The sequence below is a fragment of the Emydura macquarii genome, unplaced genomic scaffold (assembly GCF_026122565.2).
Source record: "Emydura macquarii macquarii isolate MOO-44397 ecotype Brisbane River unplaced genomic scaffold, CSIRO-AGI_Emac_v2 contig_366, whole genome shotgun sequence".
NCBI classification, from domain to species: domain Eukaryota; kingdom Metazoa; phylum Chordata; order Testudines; family Chelidae; genus Emydura; species Emydura macquarii.
The window spans coordinates 616,048-636,733 of NW_027130503.1; the positions used below are offsets into that span (position 1 = coordinate 616,048).

The 20,686-nt window shown below is 46.3% G+C and overlaps 1 protein-coding gene across 1 annotated transcript in view; it reads left to right on the plus strand.

The window, feature by feature from the left end:
* Nucleotides 1-20,686, plus strand: part of ADGRB1 (adhesion G protein-coupled receptor B1) — a 261,841-nt gene that overhangs the window by 209,964 nt on the left and 31,191 nt on the right. Inside the window, exons 24-25 of the mRNA XM_067529975.1 lie at nt 6,663-6,748; nt 13,277-13,375. Of these exons, the coding sequence (XP_067386076.1) occupies nt 6,663-6,748; nt 13,277-13,375 (185 nt within the window). The remainder of the gene's footprint in view (nt 1-6,662; nt 6,749-13,276; nt 13,376-20,686) is intronic.

A 20,686-nucleotide genomic window follows, 5' to 3' on the forward strand; every position in this document is an offset into this window, starting at 1 on the left:
TATCTTCCCTCCTCTTCAGGAGAAACAACCCTGAAGGAAAAAGCAAAAGGATCAGAGGTCAGAAATGTGCTGATTTCACTATCAACAAAGCATGCCCCGTGCACCAACTGACTCTCCTAGGTGGAGTGTTCACGGGCAGGATGTCTCTGAAACGTAACCTTTCAACTCTGACCCTCCTTTCAGAACCGAACCGCACCTCGAGACACTGTAGTGTCTGGTTAAAGCTACCATGTTGTGGCCCAAACTGAACAGAATCGCAGGGCAATGGTGGAAAATCCTGACACGTCCTCCTTTTAAAAATTGCCATTTCCCATTGAGATCGGACCAAGCCAGGCTAGTGCAGCCAGTGTGCAGGGGATCACTCTTCCAGACTGAAAATGCATGTGGGAGATTTTCTTCTCAGAGGCTAAATGGAGCTCTTCAAATCAGCAGTCAGACAGTGCTGAGCGGGTCCTGTGCAGCTCGGTAGGCAAGTCCCCTTTGCTTTAGGTGAACCTAGATCCCACGCTCATAGAGAGGTTCCGGGGTTACTTTCCAGCACTAGCTGCTGCTTCCAGGTCCAGGGGCTGCAACTTTGGAAGCCCTGTGTGTGCTGGAGAATCTCGCAGAGATAGGGATTTGAGCAACTGTTTGATGTTGCTTTCCAAAGCAAGCTTTTGCTTTTTTCACCGCATGGGCCTGCATGACAATCCCACAGCAGTGTGAGGTGCACAAAGGGGTAAATGTGACATAGCTGTGGTGGCTAGGACATTCCTGTCTGTCATGTCCTGGCCCTGTGCAACTTCGTAATGATGGAGGAGATAGAACTCAGGATCTTCTGCTTTAGAACAGGCTTCTAACACCTTGGCAAAAGACATTTGACTCTCCTTTAGTTGCTAGCAGTTCAGGGCCTATGACACGCAGTTAAGCAGTTAAGCAGTTCAACAGAGGGCAGGGGTATGCAGATATACACACTAGCCAGCACAACATACTTCCATGGTCACAGGATCAGTTGGGTTTCACTTAATAATGTTGCAGTTGGGGTCATTTTTGTTACAGAGCAAATTATTATAGTCAGTCATAATTAATAATAGCATTATCAATGCAGCGAGTTTGCTAATTTGGACATATGCAGAAGATGAACAAAGAGGTCCTGGTGAAGATAGCGTGGCAGGAGTGTGTGGCAGGAAAGAGGTCCCAAAGAAAGGTGAGGAAGTGATGGATGGATTACATCAAAGAAGATAGTAAGCAGATGGACTTCAGTGCCACTCTGGGCAGACGAAGATGACGGATGCTTGCACGATGATCTGACTCCAGCTGATGGGATATGGGGAAGAAAAAGAAGAAGGAGATGATGATGATGATTAGCCAATCACTTGGCCTTGCATCATATTTTCAATAGCAGAGAGCTACGGTTTGGTGACCGAGGGAAGTTAAACAATGCTTGATTAGTAGGAAGTGAATTTTGGGACTGTCCAGAGAAAATTGATCATTGTCACTCTTCAGGCCATTTTGCTTTTTGTGTTGATGAGCAAGAAGACAGTAGGGAGGAGAAGTCTCATGCTTCTGTTTATAAGTCAAAGAGAATCCTATTCTAAGAAAAACTGGATTCTCTTTGACTTATAATCAGAAGCGTGATACTTCTCCCCCGTACATTTCCTTTATTATTCTTTCCATCTACATACACTATTGTCCCTTTAAAATCCCTACTGTCCTCCAGAAAGGGAGTATCTTCTTGTTTTTACAGGAGCTCAGGTCATTCAATGCATTCCTTCTGCTGGGCTGCAGGAATTTTAAAGAGCCAGGCTTGTAAATTCAGCCTTCTCACTGTCCCTATGATGTAGAGAAACATCTGTTTGATTTAACTATCGCCAACACAAAGATTCAGAAATCATGAGAGTTTCTTGTAGAAGCTTAAGGCTTTTAAACAATAATAAGTAGGGTTCTTTTTATTTGCCTTGGAGTTTTTGAGCCATTAGGATTCACAGTTTCAATCTTTTTCGCTGCAGTCATGACAGCAAGAAATTTACTTTCTTGCAAGTCAAAGTTGCTGTTCTCGTGTAATCACGTGACTCCTTGAGATGAGGCTTTAAGAAAAGCACTAAATACTGCCAGGCTTATTATCACCATTACTCCAGGCTTCTCTCTGGCTGTATAGATCTGTTATTTCACGTTCCCTTTCTTCCTGTTTATTCTTTTGCAGCCTCCCCAAGGTTGTTTCTCTTTTTGGGTACGTCTGCACAGGAATAAAAGACCCGTGGCACAGCTGTGGCTGGCCCGAGTCAGCTGACTGGGGCTCACGGGACTCAGGCAGTGGGGCTAATAATGGGTGTGAATATTCGGGCTCTGGCTGGATCCTTGCAGGGTTCCCAATCTTGGGCGTTAGCCTGAGCTGAACGTCTACACGGTGATTTTTCAGCCCCGGAACCTGAGCGCTATGAGCATTCTCTTGAGCTCAAGCCAGCTGAACCGAACCCACCGCAGGTTTTTTTTTTTTATCCCTGTGTAGACATATCAATTATCTCTATTTGTATTAAAGGGGCACCAAGAGGCCCCAAACAGGATCAGGATCTTATTGTACTAGGAGCTGTACATACATAATTAGAGACAGTCTCTGTCCCAAAGAACTTATAGTTTAAAGAGACAGACAATGAGTGAAAGAGGAAGCATTATTCTCCCCATTTTATAAATGGGGAACCGAGGCTCAGAGAGAGTAAGTGACTTGCTCACGGTCACACAGAAAGTCTGTAGCCAAACCAGGAATTAACTCTCAATCACCTGACTCCCAGATCTGTGCCTTGACCACCAGACCATCCTTCCTTTGTCTTTCTGCCTTTCATCGAACTTTATGTTTGGGTTTGGAAATGTCTTTATGGAAACTGCTGTGCTTAGAGCCATCTTCCCATCTCCAGCAGCGTGTGCATTCCTTGTTGACATCAGCAATGGAAGAATGAAGGCATGACATGACCCTCAGCTTCAAACCCTGCCAAGTTACCAAAGCTGCCTTCGGTATGCTTGGTCGGTTTCACTCACCTGATCTCAAGTGGACCGGATGGAGGAGATGAAGAAGAATCATCAGCTTTTTCCCTCGACTTATCTCCAGGGCTGGATCTCAGACTTGCTTATTCATTTCTAGACATCAGCCCAGAGCTAAGGAGCGGGAGCTATGCCTCACGTAATTAAGAATGGATGTCTTTATACGCCGGATACTGCCATATTCCAGTGCTTATTTGCAAAGGAACACGGTCACAGTCACAGCGGGGTGATGATTTTTATCTGCTGAAATATCTTTTATTGATAGAGCTACTGCGTTACACTAAAGAACATGGATGTTCCTGGAGATGAATGATTAGAAATGATTTACCATAAGATTACATATGAGCCTCTTGATTGCAGCTAAAAATCCACCAACTTTCAGGTGAAGTGTACCTATTACGCTGTTCAGTTTACCAACTGAATAGACCAGCTGCGTTTCGGGCCAAACACACTTAAGTGTATCAGGCAGTTTGCACCTATTGACATGCTATGGACACACTCTGGTAGACCAAATAGGTACACCAACTAGAACACACCTGCTGTGCTGTGAACAAGCAGCGATCGATTTCCTGCAGATATCTTCGGCTGCACTGCTCAGAGCAGCTGCACTTCATCAGGGAAGCCGTGTTTTTTCAGAGCCAATCACACCCCAGGATTCTGGATTTTATTAATATCTGTAGAACACAATCCAGGGACCCAGCAACTGATCCAGCCCCAACAGCAGTTTCCTCAAGGGGAGGAAAAAGAAAAAAGAGATCAGACTTATTTTGGCAGTGTCCCAGATCTAGTAGCTTTACCAGGCCCTGGGCTTCCCCTATCGTTTAAACTAGCTTAGGGTGGAAACTTCTCAAACAAGATCCAGGCCAAAATGCAATTTCCCTTTCTTAGCAGTTTGATAGCACAGGCCCAGTGTGACTTAGAATCATAGAATCATAGAATCATGACTTAGGTTCTTGGAGTGCAGCTAACTCACCCCTAGTTGTTTTTTTCTAGGCTTTTTGCTAGTTTCCTAACTCAGAAAAAGATACGCTTGATTCTCCTCTTCCACGCTTCTGTTGCTGTCATTTACACCAGTGCCACGTGACGGTCAGGGGCTGCCACAGCAGAACGGCAGCACAAATCTGTGTCATTTTCATGCGAGGCTCCAGGCAGGGAAGAATCAGGCTCTGTGAATCCAAATTCTGCCTCCTTTACTGACACAAACAGACCAGCTGCTGTGAATGGGACTCCTTGCTGGAGTAACCTAAGCGGACTTTGAGCCCTGGCTTTTATTTAATGGACTGTTAGCTCACATCATTGAACAGCGCTATTGGAGCAACTGGAAATCAATGCAAACAGCCCTCTTTTTCTTTACAAATTAAAATATTTAGACAGGTCGATTCAGGCTGCACAGACCTTCCCCCCTTCTACTCCCTCTAAATGGAAACCCTCAAGGATTTGCTCTTAGCCTGTGGATTTTGGTGCCTATGGGTGGAAGCTGCCCGGACACGACAGGCTCTTCTGACTGATTCTGCAAGTTTACCCTAGCAAGCACCAAACGCCTCATTTGACCTTCTGTGTCACGAGCAGGGTCTGTGGAAAATAATCCGGAGCTGGGGACTGCCGGACACTCAGCACTTGCAGCTTCCATTGGCTACCGTGGGAGAATGGGACTTTGCAAGAGCTCACCCACCTCAGAGCTTCTTGGTTCATTCCCAGAGGTCAGGCCCCGTCAGTGAGCTTCATCTGGCTCCTGCTGGAAGCCAGTGTGCCAAATGCAGAGGTGATTCTAGATCTCAGAAAGTCTACAGGAGACGAGAGGGGAGGGTTAGTCTGCGTGACGTGCATCTGCGTCCTGCCCCTCGAGGTGTCCCGTACACCAGCGTAGCCTGCCGCTGGGCATGCACGCAGGGTACGGCTGCACGGCGGTCATGGCGTATTGCTGCCGCACACGCAGAAGACCTGAGCTAGCTTCGAGTTAGCCCAGGGCTCGGTATGCACATGGAGAGCTGCTGCCCTGCAGCAATCACAGCTCCGAACTGCCGAGGAGACGTCCCCGCGGACGCCACTAGACTTACTCAGACTCTCCTCACGCACCAGTGTGTCACTAACGTGCCTTGCACATCTCCTCTGGATTCGGCCCTACATATCTCCTCCAAAGCCCCACCTGGGGATTTCTAACCTGAGCACGTGGGGAGCGGCAGAATAGTATTGTGACACCATGGCAACAAGACCTGGACGGTATCCTTTTTCCACCATGGCTGCTGCTTCCTTTCCTGTCCCCTTAATGCATTTCCTTGTGAGCTGAGTGATGGCACATTCACATCTCCTTAGTACATGCGGGAAGCCCAGAGGTGCTTGCAAATATGCAGCTTGCGGCTCTGCGTCCTGCTGTGCGTTCAGGACTGCGAAGGGACGCGGACTTCGCCTTGTGATGGTCGAACTCCAGGAGGTCCTTGTTGCGTCAGGCATGGGTCCCCCCTAGGTCTGATCAGCGCACACATTGATTCATGCTTTTATAAGCGAGCCGCGCTCTCCAGATAAAAGGCCTTATAGGAGTGGAAACACGCACACCCCTGTGCTGTGTATGCCCAGCTATGAGTGTGGCCAGCCGAGTCTGGGTCGGAGCCTGGCCCATCATGCCAAGCGACCATTTGGTTCCCTCTCACAGTGTCATAGAAGTGTAGGACTGGAAGGGACCTCGGTAAGGCATCTAGTCCAGTCCCCTGCACCCTCGGCAGGACTCATCCTCTAACACCTCTTGGAAATAGGTTACTAGCACATGCTCCACCCTTGGCAACTACAGCCTCCCTCTAAGCCAACACAAGGCTAAGGCTCTATCTACATTAGCACTTTTGGTGGTCATGGGGTGTGAAAAAACACACTCCAACCAACAGAAGTTTCACAGCCAGAAGTACTGGTATGGACAGTGCTGTGTCAGCAGAGACGCTCCCCGCTCATGGGCGGTGGTTTAATTATGCTGGCAGGAGAGCTCTCTCCCATTGGCATAGAGCAGCCTCATGGGAGACCTTACAGCGGTCCAGCTGTGCCGCTGTAACGTCTGTAGTGTAGACACAGCCAGAGGGCGCTAGGTCACCGATGCTCCCACTTGCCCTAAACGTGGCCATTCTCAGCACATCTCTGAGTTCGTCTGAGCAGAGCCGTGGCTGTCCAAAGGGCGGTGAGGATGGCGGACGCTCAGCACTGCATGGCCTTACCATGCCCTGGCGGCAGCAGCTCCTTTCGCCCATATCTGAGTTGCTGGAAAGCGTTTGAAACCCAGCCCGTCTCCTATCCCTTTTGGGTTTTGCTCTTTGTATTCTCCAGGACTGTCCTCCCCATGTTTGCCTTTCTAGACACCAAGCATTCATCACGCAGAGCCCATCCAGCTTCACATGCCCGTGCAATGATCCGACCGCTTTGCGGTCTTGTCCTGAGCCACAATGACCTCTCAGATCTGCTAGCAGCTACACTGGGTGTTGCAAAACCCACTGGCATGGATTCGGGGGGCTGCGGCGGGGTGGTGAGAGAGGGTGTGGTTAAGGGCCTGACCCAACTGGTCAGCTGGAGCAGATGTGCATGTGCCAACCTTGCCAGATGTTTATGTGTTACTGAGTCTGACCTGAGCCGCTTAAACACAAACCTGTCTGTTATTTTTCTTTCAACAGGTGAACATGGTTATTGGCATTCTGGTTTTTAACAAACTTGTATCCAAAGATGGGATAACAGATAAGAAACTGAAGGAACGGGCAGGGTATGCCTTATCAATACATCTAAGCAAAGAATGAAAATAAAAAAAACAAAAACGCCATGATCAATAACCAGGCAGGGCGCAGAAAGACAGAATGGAAATAAAACTCATAGGAAAAGGTGGATTTAAAACAGCAACAACAGATGCAGAATCTCTTTGCTCTGTTGCTGTGTGCAGTGGAGACAAAAGATGTGAGATGCAGCATTGTGTTAGCATGCACAGGGGTCAAACATTCAGCTCGTTGTTCAGACGGCCTCAACCCAGGCTGATGTGTCCCAGCAAAGATTAGGAAAAGCCTCACTTAACGCTAACTCCCAGCGACAACAGCTGGCTAGGAGAGGGACGTGAGTGAATGGAGCGTGGCACGAGCTGGGGAGAGGTGCAGAGGGAATAAAAGCGAGAAGGATGCATCCTGTAGGGTGCTGAGCACCCTCCTTCCCTGCTGAAATGAGCAGGGATGGAGGATGCTCAGAGCCTTGCAGCAATGGGCCCTGATGGCTTTGTGAGCGCATACATCTGTGTGGCTGGGCAGATGCAATGATGGAGAGAGAGAGGCAGAGGGGGAATGATAGAGGAAGGCTCGTTATGTAGGACTTTCTGGTACATCAGAGGCTGTTTACACTGTAGTTCCCCCTGGTTTTGTTTTGAAAGACATTTCCTTTTCTTTGTGAGTCAGATCCCACAGCCCTTACTCACTTGATTTCAGGGGGGTATCGCGGAGGTCTGCCATACTGGGTCCAAAATACCATGCAAAGCGTTTGGCTGGCTTAGACCCAAACCCTGCTTCCACTGAAAACAATCGGATTTTTCCCATTGACTTCAGTTGGACCAGATTTTGCCTTGGGATGCGTTAGTTGACACGGGCAAGGCTGAATCCTGACCAGACTTACAGTCCGTGCTACCTCTTGGACTCCAAGAAAGGAGCCAGAAATGGTCCACAGCCTCCACGGGCCCGTCTAAAAACAGGTCAGAATTAAGGCACCTCTGATAACGTTAACGCATCAAACCGTGCAGCCCTATCTGTGTCGCTTCACGTACCGAGGGTCTGTCCCCTGTCACTCCAGTACTTCCAGTAAGGAGCACAAATGTCCTCCCCCATTCGGACGTTGCCGTGGGCTGATAGTCTCTGATTTATCATCAGAGGTGCCGTTGTAGTTCGGAAAACGTAGCTTGCTGCAGGGAGGCGAGAGTGCCTACGTGCCACGGTAACGGGCCTCTTTCAAATACTTGAGGGAGGGGGCAACTGGATTCACAATGGGTGGGGTGGGAAAGGTACAAGATTGGCTACACCTGCAGCCCTGGAAAATTAAGTAGAGGCCATATTAACATGTCCACTGGAGAAGTGGATAAACCAGGGCTTGTAAATGACGGCCCTTGCCTGGGATCCACTGGGAGCTAGTGGATTAAGCATCATTGTAAAGGTCGAGGATCTGGATATTTACTGCTGGCTGTAGTCCAGAAGATCAGAGAGGCCAAGAATCCGACGGGCCGTGCAGTCTGAGCTCACGAGGTCCTCTGCCCCTGTTCCCGGAAGTCAGAGACACAGAGCAATGTGGGGGAAGAGGACGCTGCTGTCCTTCTGTCAGTGAAGGACGTTAGTCTCATATTGTCAAACCATCATCTTAGCTGTGCGGCTGTAGCCGGGTCAGTCCCAGAATATTAGAGAGACAAAGTGGGTGAGGCGATATCTTTTACTGCACCATCTTCTGTTGTGAGAGAGACAAGCTTTCGAGGACTCTTCTTCAGGTCCGTCTCTCTCTTGCCACCAGAAGTTTGTCCAATAAAAGATATTGCCTCACCCACCTTTTCTCTCCAAACCATCAGCTTGACGTTCAATCTAAACCGGTAAGCAGGTGTCAGGTGCCATGATCACCAAGTAATTTCAGTGGAATTGCTGCCAAGTTCCATGATCTTTACCATCACTTCACCGGGCAGTTAGTTCCCTTCTAAATCACAGGGTTTTACAGGGTTCTTGGGCCTGAGGGTACCTTAAAGTGCCAGTGGCGAAAAATACAGTGAGGGCCAAATTCTACTCTTGTAACACCGCTGAAGTCAGCAGCTAACAGTGTTATGCTTGACTCAGACTGTGCAACTGAGGGCTCTTAATCCTCACTAAGAAATAAGAGGATTTAAAAAAAAAAAATGACTTTTTGATTCAAGCTATTGAGGCTCCCAAATGGAATAGGTCATCAGTGAAATGAAGTGAGGCGTTCTCTGGCAATCTGCCTGGAGGACAGTCTTTCCAGTGAGACAGCCCTGTTGCACATTTGCATAAGCACCTTTTTTTTTTTTGGCTTTTACTTTGGGAAGTGAGGTGATGGAGGAGAGAGGCAAAGAGCATTAAAACCTCCAGTCACCCTGTCTGCTGGAGAATAATTCCTCTCTGTGGGGAATCAATGCGTTCATCTAAAAATATTGTTATTCTGAGCTAGGCTGATATGTAACAGCTGAGGGTCAGGCCCCTCTTTCTTCTGTTGCACCAGTGTAAATCATTGATATCAATGGCTTTACACCTGTATAACACTGATGTGAGCAAGAGGAGGAGGAGGATCAAAGAAGCAGGAAAATTTACCATCCTTTATTGCTGGAGAAAAGAGCGGGACCTGGAGAGCGACCTTCAGTGCACTGCCACACACTGCTGCTGATAAAAGAGAGGGCTTTATTGGCTGCTCTACAAAGAGAGAACTAGAGAAAATACTTTAACCCCGAAGAAGAGTCTGTAGCAAGAAAATTACACTTGAAAGTGAATGTTCGGATAAGTCATTTATTGGATTAGCAGAGCAGAGAGTTATTGTCTCGCTCGCTCCCTCTCTCTCTCTGAGCAAAAACACCCAAAAGTCCGGATTTAAAAGAATCCAGCTGGTTATTGATCATATTGAATGTTATACTTTGAAAACAAAACCGACAAAGAAAAAAACCCATTTTTTTTTCTGATGTTCTGTGTTGTTTTTCTCCCCTTTTCTTTTTTTTCCCTCCTCTTTTGTTTCCATGTGTGCGTGTGGCGTGGGCAATGGTTTTAAATGTTCTCTGTGGTTAATGATTTTGCCAATTTCTTTTGAAACACACCCATTGAGAACCCTGAAATGCCTTAGAGAATTGTGGCTTCTAGTCAGCCGCTTACAGTGTGGGCGTGGGAGCCGTGTTGGAAGGTAATTCTGGGGATCATCAAGATGAGTAACTGCACTGGAGATCTTTGGATTTGGGCACAGGAGAAGAACTGGTATAACTAGTGATTCTGTTTCTCCTGTAGCAGAGGCAAGAAGTACGGTTTGCTGTAAGAGGGAGAGCTATGCAACAAATAAGCACAACGCAATCCCTAACATACAGTAGTTCTGATTAACAAGTCAACAATCACCATACAATGATATCTGAGATACAACAGAGTTTTCACTATCATTAGGACAGGAAATAACTGTGATTATTGTGTCAATACTGCTGGCAAATCTTGACTTTCTAGTAGTAATGACCTTACATGCATACCATACACATTGACACTGGGGCTCAGATCCACAAAGGTATTTTATCACCCAACTCCCCCTGATTTCAGTGATTTCAATGGGAGTGAGGCACCTGTATACTTCTGAGGATCAGCGCCTTACATAGCACATTGATGAATGCAGATATAGAGAGAGCTAGATCAACACGCATAATCGACCTAGACATGTGCATCAACACACCGAACACTAGAGCTGGGGAAGCCAGTGTAACACGGTTTCAGTGAATACTTGCTCCAACTTGTAAATCAGTTCCCTGTGGCCAGTCTTATCCCGTTTGTGTTGACTTGCTGCAGACGTTCAGCACTTGTGGCTTTATTGACGCATGCTCCTGTCTGTTCAGGAACAACATAGCCTGAATTGTGACCATCCGCTGTCAGCGCGTCAAGTAAAACAATTGTAAAGCTGTCAAATACATTCAAATGGGGTCAGATTCTGATCCCTGAATGCTGAGTCAGACCTTCCTCCACGAGTAGTGCCACTGAATCAGTCAGGCTTCAGGTGCCATTCAATAAATGTATCACAATCCGAGAGCTAATGAACACTTGGGAAGAGACTGTGATCTGCTTATGGCCTTGTAGCAAGCAGAAAAAGAAGCTAAATTCACTGAATACGCTATTCACTACGATTATTTCCTTAGTTTTACTGCACATGTACACACACCAAAATGGACACATATGCACTACCCAACACATACATCCCTCCCCCCCCCCCAAAAATAAGCACCAGAATATGAACCACCATATCTGTGTTGCCTCTCCACGGCTGGGTGTGCACATGTGACAGCCGACCTCTTCTCACCTCTTGGTGATGTGTTGTCACTTACGTGTATGTCCTTCCCAGTATCGGTTTTCATCCAACTTCTTGTTAGAGCTGCGTTTTTCGCTCCTTACGGTTTCCTATTCCTTGTGGCCCACAATAGAAATCACCTTTTCAAGGGTCACTCGATGGATGTGTCTTAGCAAGGCACACACAGGGCCAAATTTATGCCTAGTGTGACTCCATTGATTTCACTGGATTTACACTATCCACGCATCTGGAGCACACTTGCTGGAAGATGTGTATATATTTAAACATCCACACACACGTCGGTGCCAAGAGCTCATTTTCTCTCTGTCTCAAGGCTGTGATTGCTGCGAGATACCTTCGCTACACGTCCTTATTTCTGATGGAAGTAATGGCTTATGTTATGACAGCTGATTACAAACTACCCACTTGCCTCTTAAGTAATAAGCCAGTGTGCTGCATTGTATTTTAGACTCAATATGGAGTTATAAAAACTAGGGGAAAGCTTTCAGCTAGTCGCTCGCCAGGGCAAAGTGGGTTTGTAAACACTTTGTATTTGGTATCCGCTAACTGCCTCCACCACTGGTGCAAACCACGCCCACTGGGAGTAGAGAGCACGTGGTCTTGTGCCAGGGAGATAATTCCCTCTCTTGCAGGGGCATGCAGTGTCATGTCCCCCTCCCCTCACGCTTTGCTGCTTAGCTTGTACTGAGCATGCTCCGTAACACTGCTGAAGCTGGCTGCCCTCACTCTGCCCCCCACTAGTGGCAGGCCCGGGTCGTCTCTGCTCTGCTGTTTGGCCACTTTATTGGTTCATTACATCTAAGTGTTATGTCCCAAACCTCTCTGTGTGGCCTCTCAGGCTAGCGCCATCGTGAAAACAGAGGGATCACTCTGTAGGGATATCCAGGAAGCATCTGGGATGTGTCATTGTCTACACACTACAGTGCCCGCACTCGGGGATGTCTGCGTGACAGCTGGGAGGTGTCAGTCCCAGTGTGGGTGGAGGTTCATGGTGGCTCAGGCTAGCTGCCCAAGTTCAATCCTGTCCGAGACCCTAGGTACGTACTCGGGCCGCTAGCCTGAGTCACCGCCACCCATGGCACTGCTATTTTTAGTGCACTAGCCCGATCTGATCTAGCATGTGTCTGTCTAGCATGTGTACCCAGCTGCTGTGCAGACATATCCCTTTCTGCACCAGGCCCAGAGTTAAAGGGTGTTGACCTCTAAAAGAGGATCTCCACCAGCTGCAGACAGGGAAACAACCTGCAGTTCCATCTTCCTTTATGGGAAGATTAAAGTCCTGAAACAGAAAAGCACTTAAGCACATGCTTAACTTTAAGCACATGCGTAATCCCATCTCTGTTCAGCAAAGCACGCTAAACACACGTTTAATGTGAAACACATGCTTACATCCTGTTGAAGTCAAGACTATTTAAACAGGTGCTTACATGTAACCATGGGCTTCTTTGCTTTGCTGAAGCAGGGACTAGGGGCCAGATTTGTAAAGGTATTTTGGGAATCTCAAAATGAAGATAGGTTTCTAGTTACATTTTCAAAAGTGCCTAGGCGCCATTGATTCCAATGGGAACTGGGTGCCGAGGTGCTTTTGGAAATTCTACCAGGCACCAGTCTGCATTGTTAGGTTATAAATCTGGCCCTAGTCCTAATGATTTGTTTCTCTCCTGTCACCATCTGCAGCGAGGAAGGTATTTTGCCTGCTGGCTGAGCTGGCACAGAAAGGACAGTGGGAAAAGTTTGTCGGCTACCCCTCATCACACAAAATAAGCCAACCAAGCACTGGTCCCATCAGCCCTACTTCTTGCCTTCCCACTGCAACACACTGCCGCTGATCCCAGAAGCAAAAACAACACAGGAAAAGGACATATGGGGAGAGAAAATATTCTCAACCTCAAAACCATGCAAGCAGGGCTGGGAGGGTAACAAAAACATGCAGTAAAAGGTTAGCACCAATGGAGACACCAGCGACTTGCTCTGAGCCTGGCGAAACCTTTCCCAACACGGTTCCACCCACACCAGTGGCACCAGCACAGCTCTTGACTTGGCTTCCTGTATCTGGAATGACACAGGCGAGAGTTTTATTCCTTCCTGGTTTTTTATCTCTTTGCTCAAAACTGGGTGTGGTGTGGCTGGTTGGTTCCTTTTCTCCTTTTCTTTTCTGTTCCTTCCTTCGTTTGTGTTCACAAGCAAAGTGTTTTGTTTTGTTTCAGTCTTTTGATTTTAATTGCAGTCAGCTGGCAGTGCCTCTTTACGGCATGACGCTCAAATGTTCCAAGTGTGGAGTAGTTTCTTCCGCTGAAGTTTCGGCCAGAGCCACCAGTAATGCCATGTTAGTTCCTCTAATTTCAACTTCTTTTCTTTCTTTCTTTCTTTCTTTCTCGCTTTCTTTATTTGATTTCCCTCTTTCATTTTTTTCCCTGTTTGTTTTCTCTCCCCATGTCCCACCCACCCTCTTGCATCCCCACCCCCTTGAGCCATGAGAAGTTAGAAGTGCAGGCTTCCCAAAATGTCCCTGGATCAAAGCCCGCAAAAGTTAAAGTCCTAGGGTAGATTCAATCCTGGAATTCCCGGAAAACACTTTGATGTTTAAAGTTAAGCAGGATGACTAGCCCTTCTGACATCAATGGGACTATTCATGTGCTTAAAGTTGAGTATATATCTAAGGCCCCAAATTCAGCAGAGTGCTTGGCGCGTGACTCTCGATCGCAACACTCCCATTGACTTTAATAGCCATAGATTCACAAATTAAAGACAGACGGGACCATTGTGATCATGTAGTCTGGTCTCCTGCTTAACACGGGCCATACAACTTCCGAGGATCAAGGCCTTGGGCCGCACTTTAGCAAAGCATGTTAGCATGTGCTTCAGTCCCATTGACTTCAGTGGGACAGACTTCAGCAACTGCTTAAAATTAAGCACGTACTGAAGTCTTTGTTGAATCAGGACTAAGTGTTTTTCTGGGTCACGTAAGAGTGCCCAGCACCTTGAAGGACAGAACCCCTGGTTTGCTACATGTTCTTTGGCACAGAGGGTCTTATAGAAGCAGGGAGCAGTCTGAACTGGATTTAAATGCCTTTGGTGAAAGGGACACTGTCAAGTGACAAAAATAAAATATTGTTAAATGTCGTAATTTTGGAACTAACCAGAGCTAGTTGAAAATTTAAAAAATCATGAACTCGGGGATGTTTTTGTTCTGCTGCTTTTTTAATGGATCAGGGTTTTGGTTTTTTGAGAGTTTCTGTGGAATTCTGTTTTCAGCATTGGTTTTGGTTTTGTTTTTTCCATTTTGATTGTAAATGTCAAAAGTGAAATGTTTTGATTTTTTTCCCAACTGAATGTTTTTCATTTTGCAAAATCCCCCCCTCGTTTGGCTAATCTAACCAATCAAAATTTGCAATATTTAAAAAAAAAAAAAAAAACACAAAATGAAGGTTTTTTTGAAATTTTTTGAAAAATGGAAAAGTTTCAAGAAATCAAAAAGGTTTTCAGAAAATTTTCATTTTAGAAAAATGACCAAATTCCATCAAAATAATTTAAATGACAAATTTTGATCAACTGAGTTAACAGTTTAGATTTTTTGAAACTGCAAGAGTTAAAAAAAAATTGTATTTACTTTTCATTGTTGATCCTGTGTTATTCTGTGCACATCACCCAGCTTGGATGGTGAAACTACACAGGGTGTGTCACTTGTGTATTTCTAGTGAGTTTCAAGTACCAGTTCTTGTGAATTAGCACCACGTGGTTGCATTTCAATTTCCTACCACTCCAGAGGAATGTTTAAATCTGGCAAAAACACGATCATTTATAAAAATGGTATATTTCATGGAATAAAAGTATAATTCATATTGTTTTTTAAACCACACTCCTTTTTTAAAAATAAATTCAAATATATTGTCCTATTCGACTTGACATTGTTCCTTTACAAAATACGTGAGCGTATTTATTTTCAAATTTTAAAAAAATATTTGGATTTACAAGAGAGTTGGATATCACCATCTCCTACTGATCCTGAGAGCTGCTCTTTTGATTTAGTTGATTTGATAAAGATCAGAAGGGACCTAGTAAAAGAATGGATGCCTTGTTTTCCTGGCAACAGAATAACAAAATCAGTAAATTTCAGTGCAAATTTTTGTTTACTGTGGTAAAGGACATCTGAGCACCTGAAGAAGAATTTGTGTGGTCAGCTCTGTCCCCAGTCCTACCATCCACTTGGTGCTGTTATTATCATTTTGCCCACTCCAAGCTTGTTGCAAACAAGATTGCTAGTAAGGCAAACTCCTGGAGTACTAACTACCCCTCTTGTTGATGTCAATCTTCCATTATGCTGGGCATTCAAGTCAATGGTGTCAGGTTTGGGGCCAGCTTTGCCCTTTGATATCACAGCATTTGGGTGAAAATTTGACTGCATGGGGCAGATCTAGACTGGATTCTTGGCTCCTCTTTGACACGGACTGTAGCAATGAGTGTGGTGGTTGGTGGAGAAAGGCAGAGAAGGAATATCAGTGCCTTGCTCTTTCCATGTTCCAGTCTGGCACAGGCATCACTTGTCAGACCTGAAGGTCCCCTGAAGAGCAGAGCGGATCTGGGATAATGGTGCATGAAAATACTCAGCAGGGTCTCCATTTGCTTGGCTTTTGGAAGTTACAGCACGTTCTGAGAACGTCAAAGTGATAAGGAGGCAGAGAAAGGGACATTTAGACCCAGTCGTTCTCAGACTGGGTGTAATCAAACCAGACCACTGGTAGGAAAGGCTAGGTGGAAAGATCAGGAGTACCGGGAACTGCTCGGTTTCTTTGCTAGGGAAACAGTTGAGAAGGTGGAGCGCTTTGGACCTCTTTGAGCCATTAAGTGTAGGGCAAAGGTGCCAGATGTGTCCTTTACCGAGTTGGCTTCCAACTGTGTGTGGATCCTACTGCCATGCTGTAAAACTGGTCCCTGCCAAGCTGCTCTTTGAGAAGATGCTGAGAGCATTTTGCTAATGAATGGGCCCATTTCCCACTGGCACGTCTCTTTAGCTGGTTTGTGCCCAGTATGCCTGCTCCCTCATCCCTGGGCAATGCTACCCTAAAATCTTGTGCCTTTACCACCTGAGGGAGAGGTATGATCCGAAAACAGGACTGCTAAATATGTCTTCTCAGCCGTCCCAATTCTTTACATGTTTTCTATGAAAAGAGGGGTGCATTGCAGAAAACTGGAGTTACTGTTGTTTTTATTAGCTAGCTAACTAGCTAGAATTACTGTCTGTGAGCATACCACTTTATACGATGCATTCAAAGATAGGGGCTGAAATCCTGGCCCCAGGGAAATCAATGGCAAAACTCCCACTGGTTTCAAGTGGTCCAGGATTGATTTCGCCCAGGATCCTTGCCCCCATGGTCAATCTCAGGCAAATAGGAAACCTGGGACCTGGGAGAACAGTTCAGGCAGGAGTAATTTACTAGCCCATGGACGGTGTCCCAGTAAGAAGCAATTTTACACCGCGTTTTCTCATCAGGATCGTTGGGATTTAAATGCCTTTTTAAACTCACGATACTTTTCTTAAACAACTAAAGGCTTATTTGATGATTCATTGAGGAGAGGCTGTTCTTACATTATGCTGGAAACTTTGACGGGAGATTTCGAAGGCCACTGACGTGAGGCTTTCTATTAATTTCAGCGCTCCTTGGATCAGTTCCTTAATTCCCAGTTTGCCTGCATCTTCTGTTCATCTCAACGGGAGCTGGGGTTGCCTAGAACGTAGGAATGGCCAGAACAGATCAGTGGCCCATCTAGTCTAGTATCTTGCCTCCAACAGTGCACAATGCCAGCTACTCCAGAGAACGGGGCAAGAAACCCTGCACTAGGCAGTTATGGGATAACCTGCCACCCAGGGAGAGTCTCTTCTTACCCCTTCCAACTTCTTAAAATCAGGCTACTTAATTAGTCACCAAATTCTAGGCACTGACGTTGTAAAGCTACAGTTTAAGCCTACTATAGTTGAAAGGTTTCCCCATTATGCAAGTCCCTCTTTAGGGTTAAAAAGTGCATCCCCCCATCTCTCTCACCCTCCACACACTCATTTACGGGATGGCTTTTGCTGGACTATCAAAGGGGAAGGAGCTAAGCAGTAAAACAGTCATAACTGACCGGCCTCCATGTTTCCATGCTTTGAAGATCACCCTGTTGATGGGATTTCCCTCGGGACAGCATGTAGAATTGTTAGGTCTCAGGCTACCTTTGGGCATGACTTATTCTGTGAGCTGTGCCATGCAGTGTCCTTTATGGCTGCTGCTTTCCTAGCCTTCCTCCTTCAATTAACTTGCGTTCACTACTTCTACCAAGACACAAAGCAGCTTGCTCTGGCTGTCAAGCCTCTCTTGGAAAGGGAGTCTCAGTGCCGGGGATTCCATTTATATTTTCATCCATCAGGACGTTGGGTACCCTTTCCCTCTCCTCCAGAGAGGCCTGTATCAGCTTCCTGATCGCCAAGTGCCTGCATCCTTTTCTTGACTCGTGGTCACCTGCACACAATGCTAGGGCCTGTTTCTCTGGCTCTTAGTAGTCCTGAGTAGCTCTTCCCCATTCGGTTCGTATCATCAATGGCACTGCTTACCTGGGTAAGTGCGATGCAACACAAGTAAGGATTGCTGAATTGGACCCGAGGTGTGCATGCGCTTCTTTGCCCATTCAGGTCTCTGTTTAGACTGGGAAAGAGCAGCTTCTTTATTTGGTGTCAAAGTCCACTGAGCAGGAGCTAGCGGTGCAATCTTTTGATTTGTATATTTCAGATAGATTTGCCAAGATGCCATGACGTCCTTTGCACCTCTTTGCACCTAAACTGTCCAGGAATGGTAGCCATCCCATCGCTGACTTATCACTACCAAAGTGACTCTGAAGAAGCTGCTCTATGTATGTGAGATCTCAGGTTCTGTGGTCTTCCTTTCACAGGGCTTAGAATCCAACTGTTGAGGGAAGAACAATCCCCAGTAGCAATTGTGGGGAAATGGGCAGTCATATCTTGATGGTTCCTTGCTTTTGAATGCATCAAAACGGCATCCAGAATAGAGCTTCCTTTAACATTAGAACTTGCCGGTTGCAAACCCAAATATTAGCTTCTTTTCTGGCATTCTTGGGGGACTCTGACTCATCCTTCTGCAGCCGGGAAAGAGTAGTGGGATTTTGATGCTCCTGGACTTCTCTCAAGAGGGTGCCTAAAGCGAGAACAACTTATTCCTCTGGAGCAATAGTGATGTTCCCAACTGGAGCCGTGTGGAGGAGGCGCAGTGCTAATAGTCAGTGCCTCACTTTCCCCACAACAGGGCAGTCATAGAACTAGAGGAGCATTTGGGTTACGATGGACTTCTAGAAGATCAGCTAATCTCTATCCTTTGCATCACGGCAGGACCGATGTACTTATCCCTAAATCTTCCCTGATGGATGTGTGTCTAGTCTCTGCTGTACCTGTGTCCACCTTGGGCAGTTCCACCTCCGTTGGCAGCTTTATCCAGAGCCTGAGCTGCTCTGTGAGTTACTAAGTTTATTTCCTGCTGCATCTTTATTTCATTAATGCTTGTTCTGTCATCCTGGAGTAATGAGAATAATTAATCTCAGTCCTCTTTATCACGCGTCTTTACATCTCTGCAGACAATCACTGTGTCTCCTCACCTCTTAGTCTTCTTTTCTCTAGGCCCAGGCGCCGTACACCTTCATCCTTGTAGGTCTTTCTTTCCCAAACCTTTTTGTCATTTGTGGCACTCTCCTCTGAATTCTCCTTAGTTTATCTTTGTCCTCTGGCAAAAATAGAGTTCCCAGCGCTGTCGATTAATAAAGAATGAAACAGGGCATCTACTGGGGGTCCCGTGCGGGTGAACATCGCTGATCAAAGACTGTGACATGCACCTGCTTATGACAAGGTTGAATAGGGATCCATGTGTGCTGCTGGACAAGGCTTCGCTAGCTTTTAACTACATGCCCCGTCGAAGAAACATGAGGACCACGGTATTGCAGTAGCATGTTGTCACATGACGTCATCCTGGTATGTCATTGAACTGTGCTGCGGCATTAGCGCACCGGGACATGATACCATAGCTCTGTGTCATATCATGGTGCAGCAGCAGCCGGGTGCCATGACATACTATCTCTGTGCTGCATGCAACCATGTCGGGCCATGATCGTGCCTTCTTACAGCAGCATCCTAGTTCAGTGATCCAATGACATAATACCCATGCTATCACGTCGCTGTAACCCACACCAGGAGAATGTGGGTCTCTGTCTCCCTCTAGTGCCTGGGATGCATACATAAGAGGATAAAAGTCTACCTCAGCTGCCAGCCAACACCCTTACTTCTTAATCTCAAACCTTAAAGGACTTGGGTTTAATCCCCTCTGACAATCCATGGTGGATGGCTATTCTATAGCCATATTGCATCACAGCACCATCAGTTAGCAATAGCATCATGTCACATTGCGATCCAGTGTCGTGACGTGCCGACATAGCACCTAAGTGTTATGATGTTGCCCAGTCCCCGAGAGTTATATCAAGACCCTTTAAGGCTTCCTGGATGCAAAAGCGGCCAGTAAAAAACAGGGCAGTACTAAAGATATAGTGCATGTGCATTGCAGGACACAGCCAATGCTCAGCTGGTGGAATTAAGGGCAAGCTCCTTTCAGGCCTGTTTTTCTTTCCTTTGTTTTTCTTCCTAAGCCCCACGCTTGACATGTGTTTTAAAAAAATAACACAATCCTTTTGCCTTTAATACTTCAAAAGCTAAGCAGAGCTAGGGGAGTGAAATCAGAGTAATGTATAGTTCATTGCCATCTGCTGCCTGGGAAAAAAATTGTGCATTATATGTCAAGCAACATTTCCATAACATTTGTTAGGGATGAATATTGCTGAGAAGGCCCCCAGAAGATGAAGCAGAAACAGATCAGAAAGTCAGGCCAGAATCTCAGCTGGGGTGTCAGCACAGGTCCACTGAAGTCAATGTAGCTATACTGATTTACACCAGCTGAAGATCTAGCCCAACGGTATTTTTATAATTTTTTTTTCTGGTTATGATGTTTTTTTGGGGGGAACAGGCTGTATCTGCTGTGTAGTAACATCGCTAAAGGTTTGTGGTGACAATCGGAGAGAGACCCAACAGAATGTTTTGACTATGAGGGACAGGAGAACAGTGACATGTAGAAAGGATGTAGACTCCAAGGAGGAAGAAGGACTGTTTACGGTGACCCCTCTGCAGCCTTTGGCAGTTGTTTCTGAGCGTTGGAGGGCAGATTCAGTCCTGACTCCTCACTGAGTCAGTTTGTGTGCACGTATGCCCAGCCCAGGAGTCATTTTTGGAGCTGGTGAGCTTAATTCTGAGTTGGCACTAGCATGAATCAGAAGCAACTCCACTGCAGGCAGCAGAGATATGCTAGTGTAACTGAGATCAGAACCAGGCCCATTGCATTGGTATTAGAAACAGGTCTGATCCAAAGCCCCATAGTCTAGCCCCAACTCTGAACTCTGGATATGAGTTCAAACTCTTTTGAGTTTGGTGTTTGAACTCAGCCTGCTGCAGAGACAGTTTCCAGCTGCAGAATCTCACCCCAAGCCAGATTTGTGGTTCAGATCTGTAGCTATGGTTCAGGCCTGTTGCTGTAGCCAGAGCCTATTGTGTGCT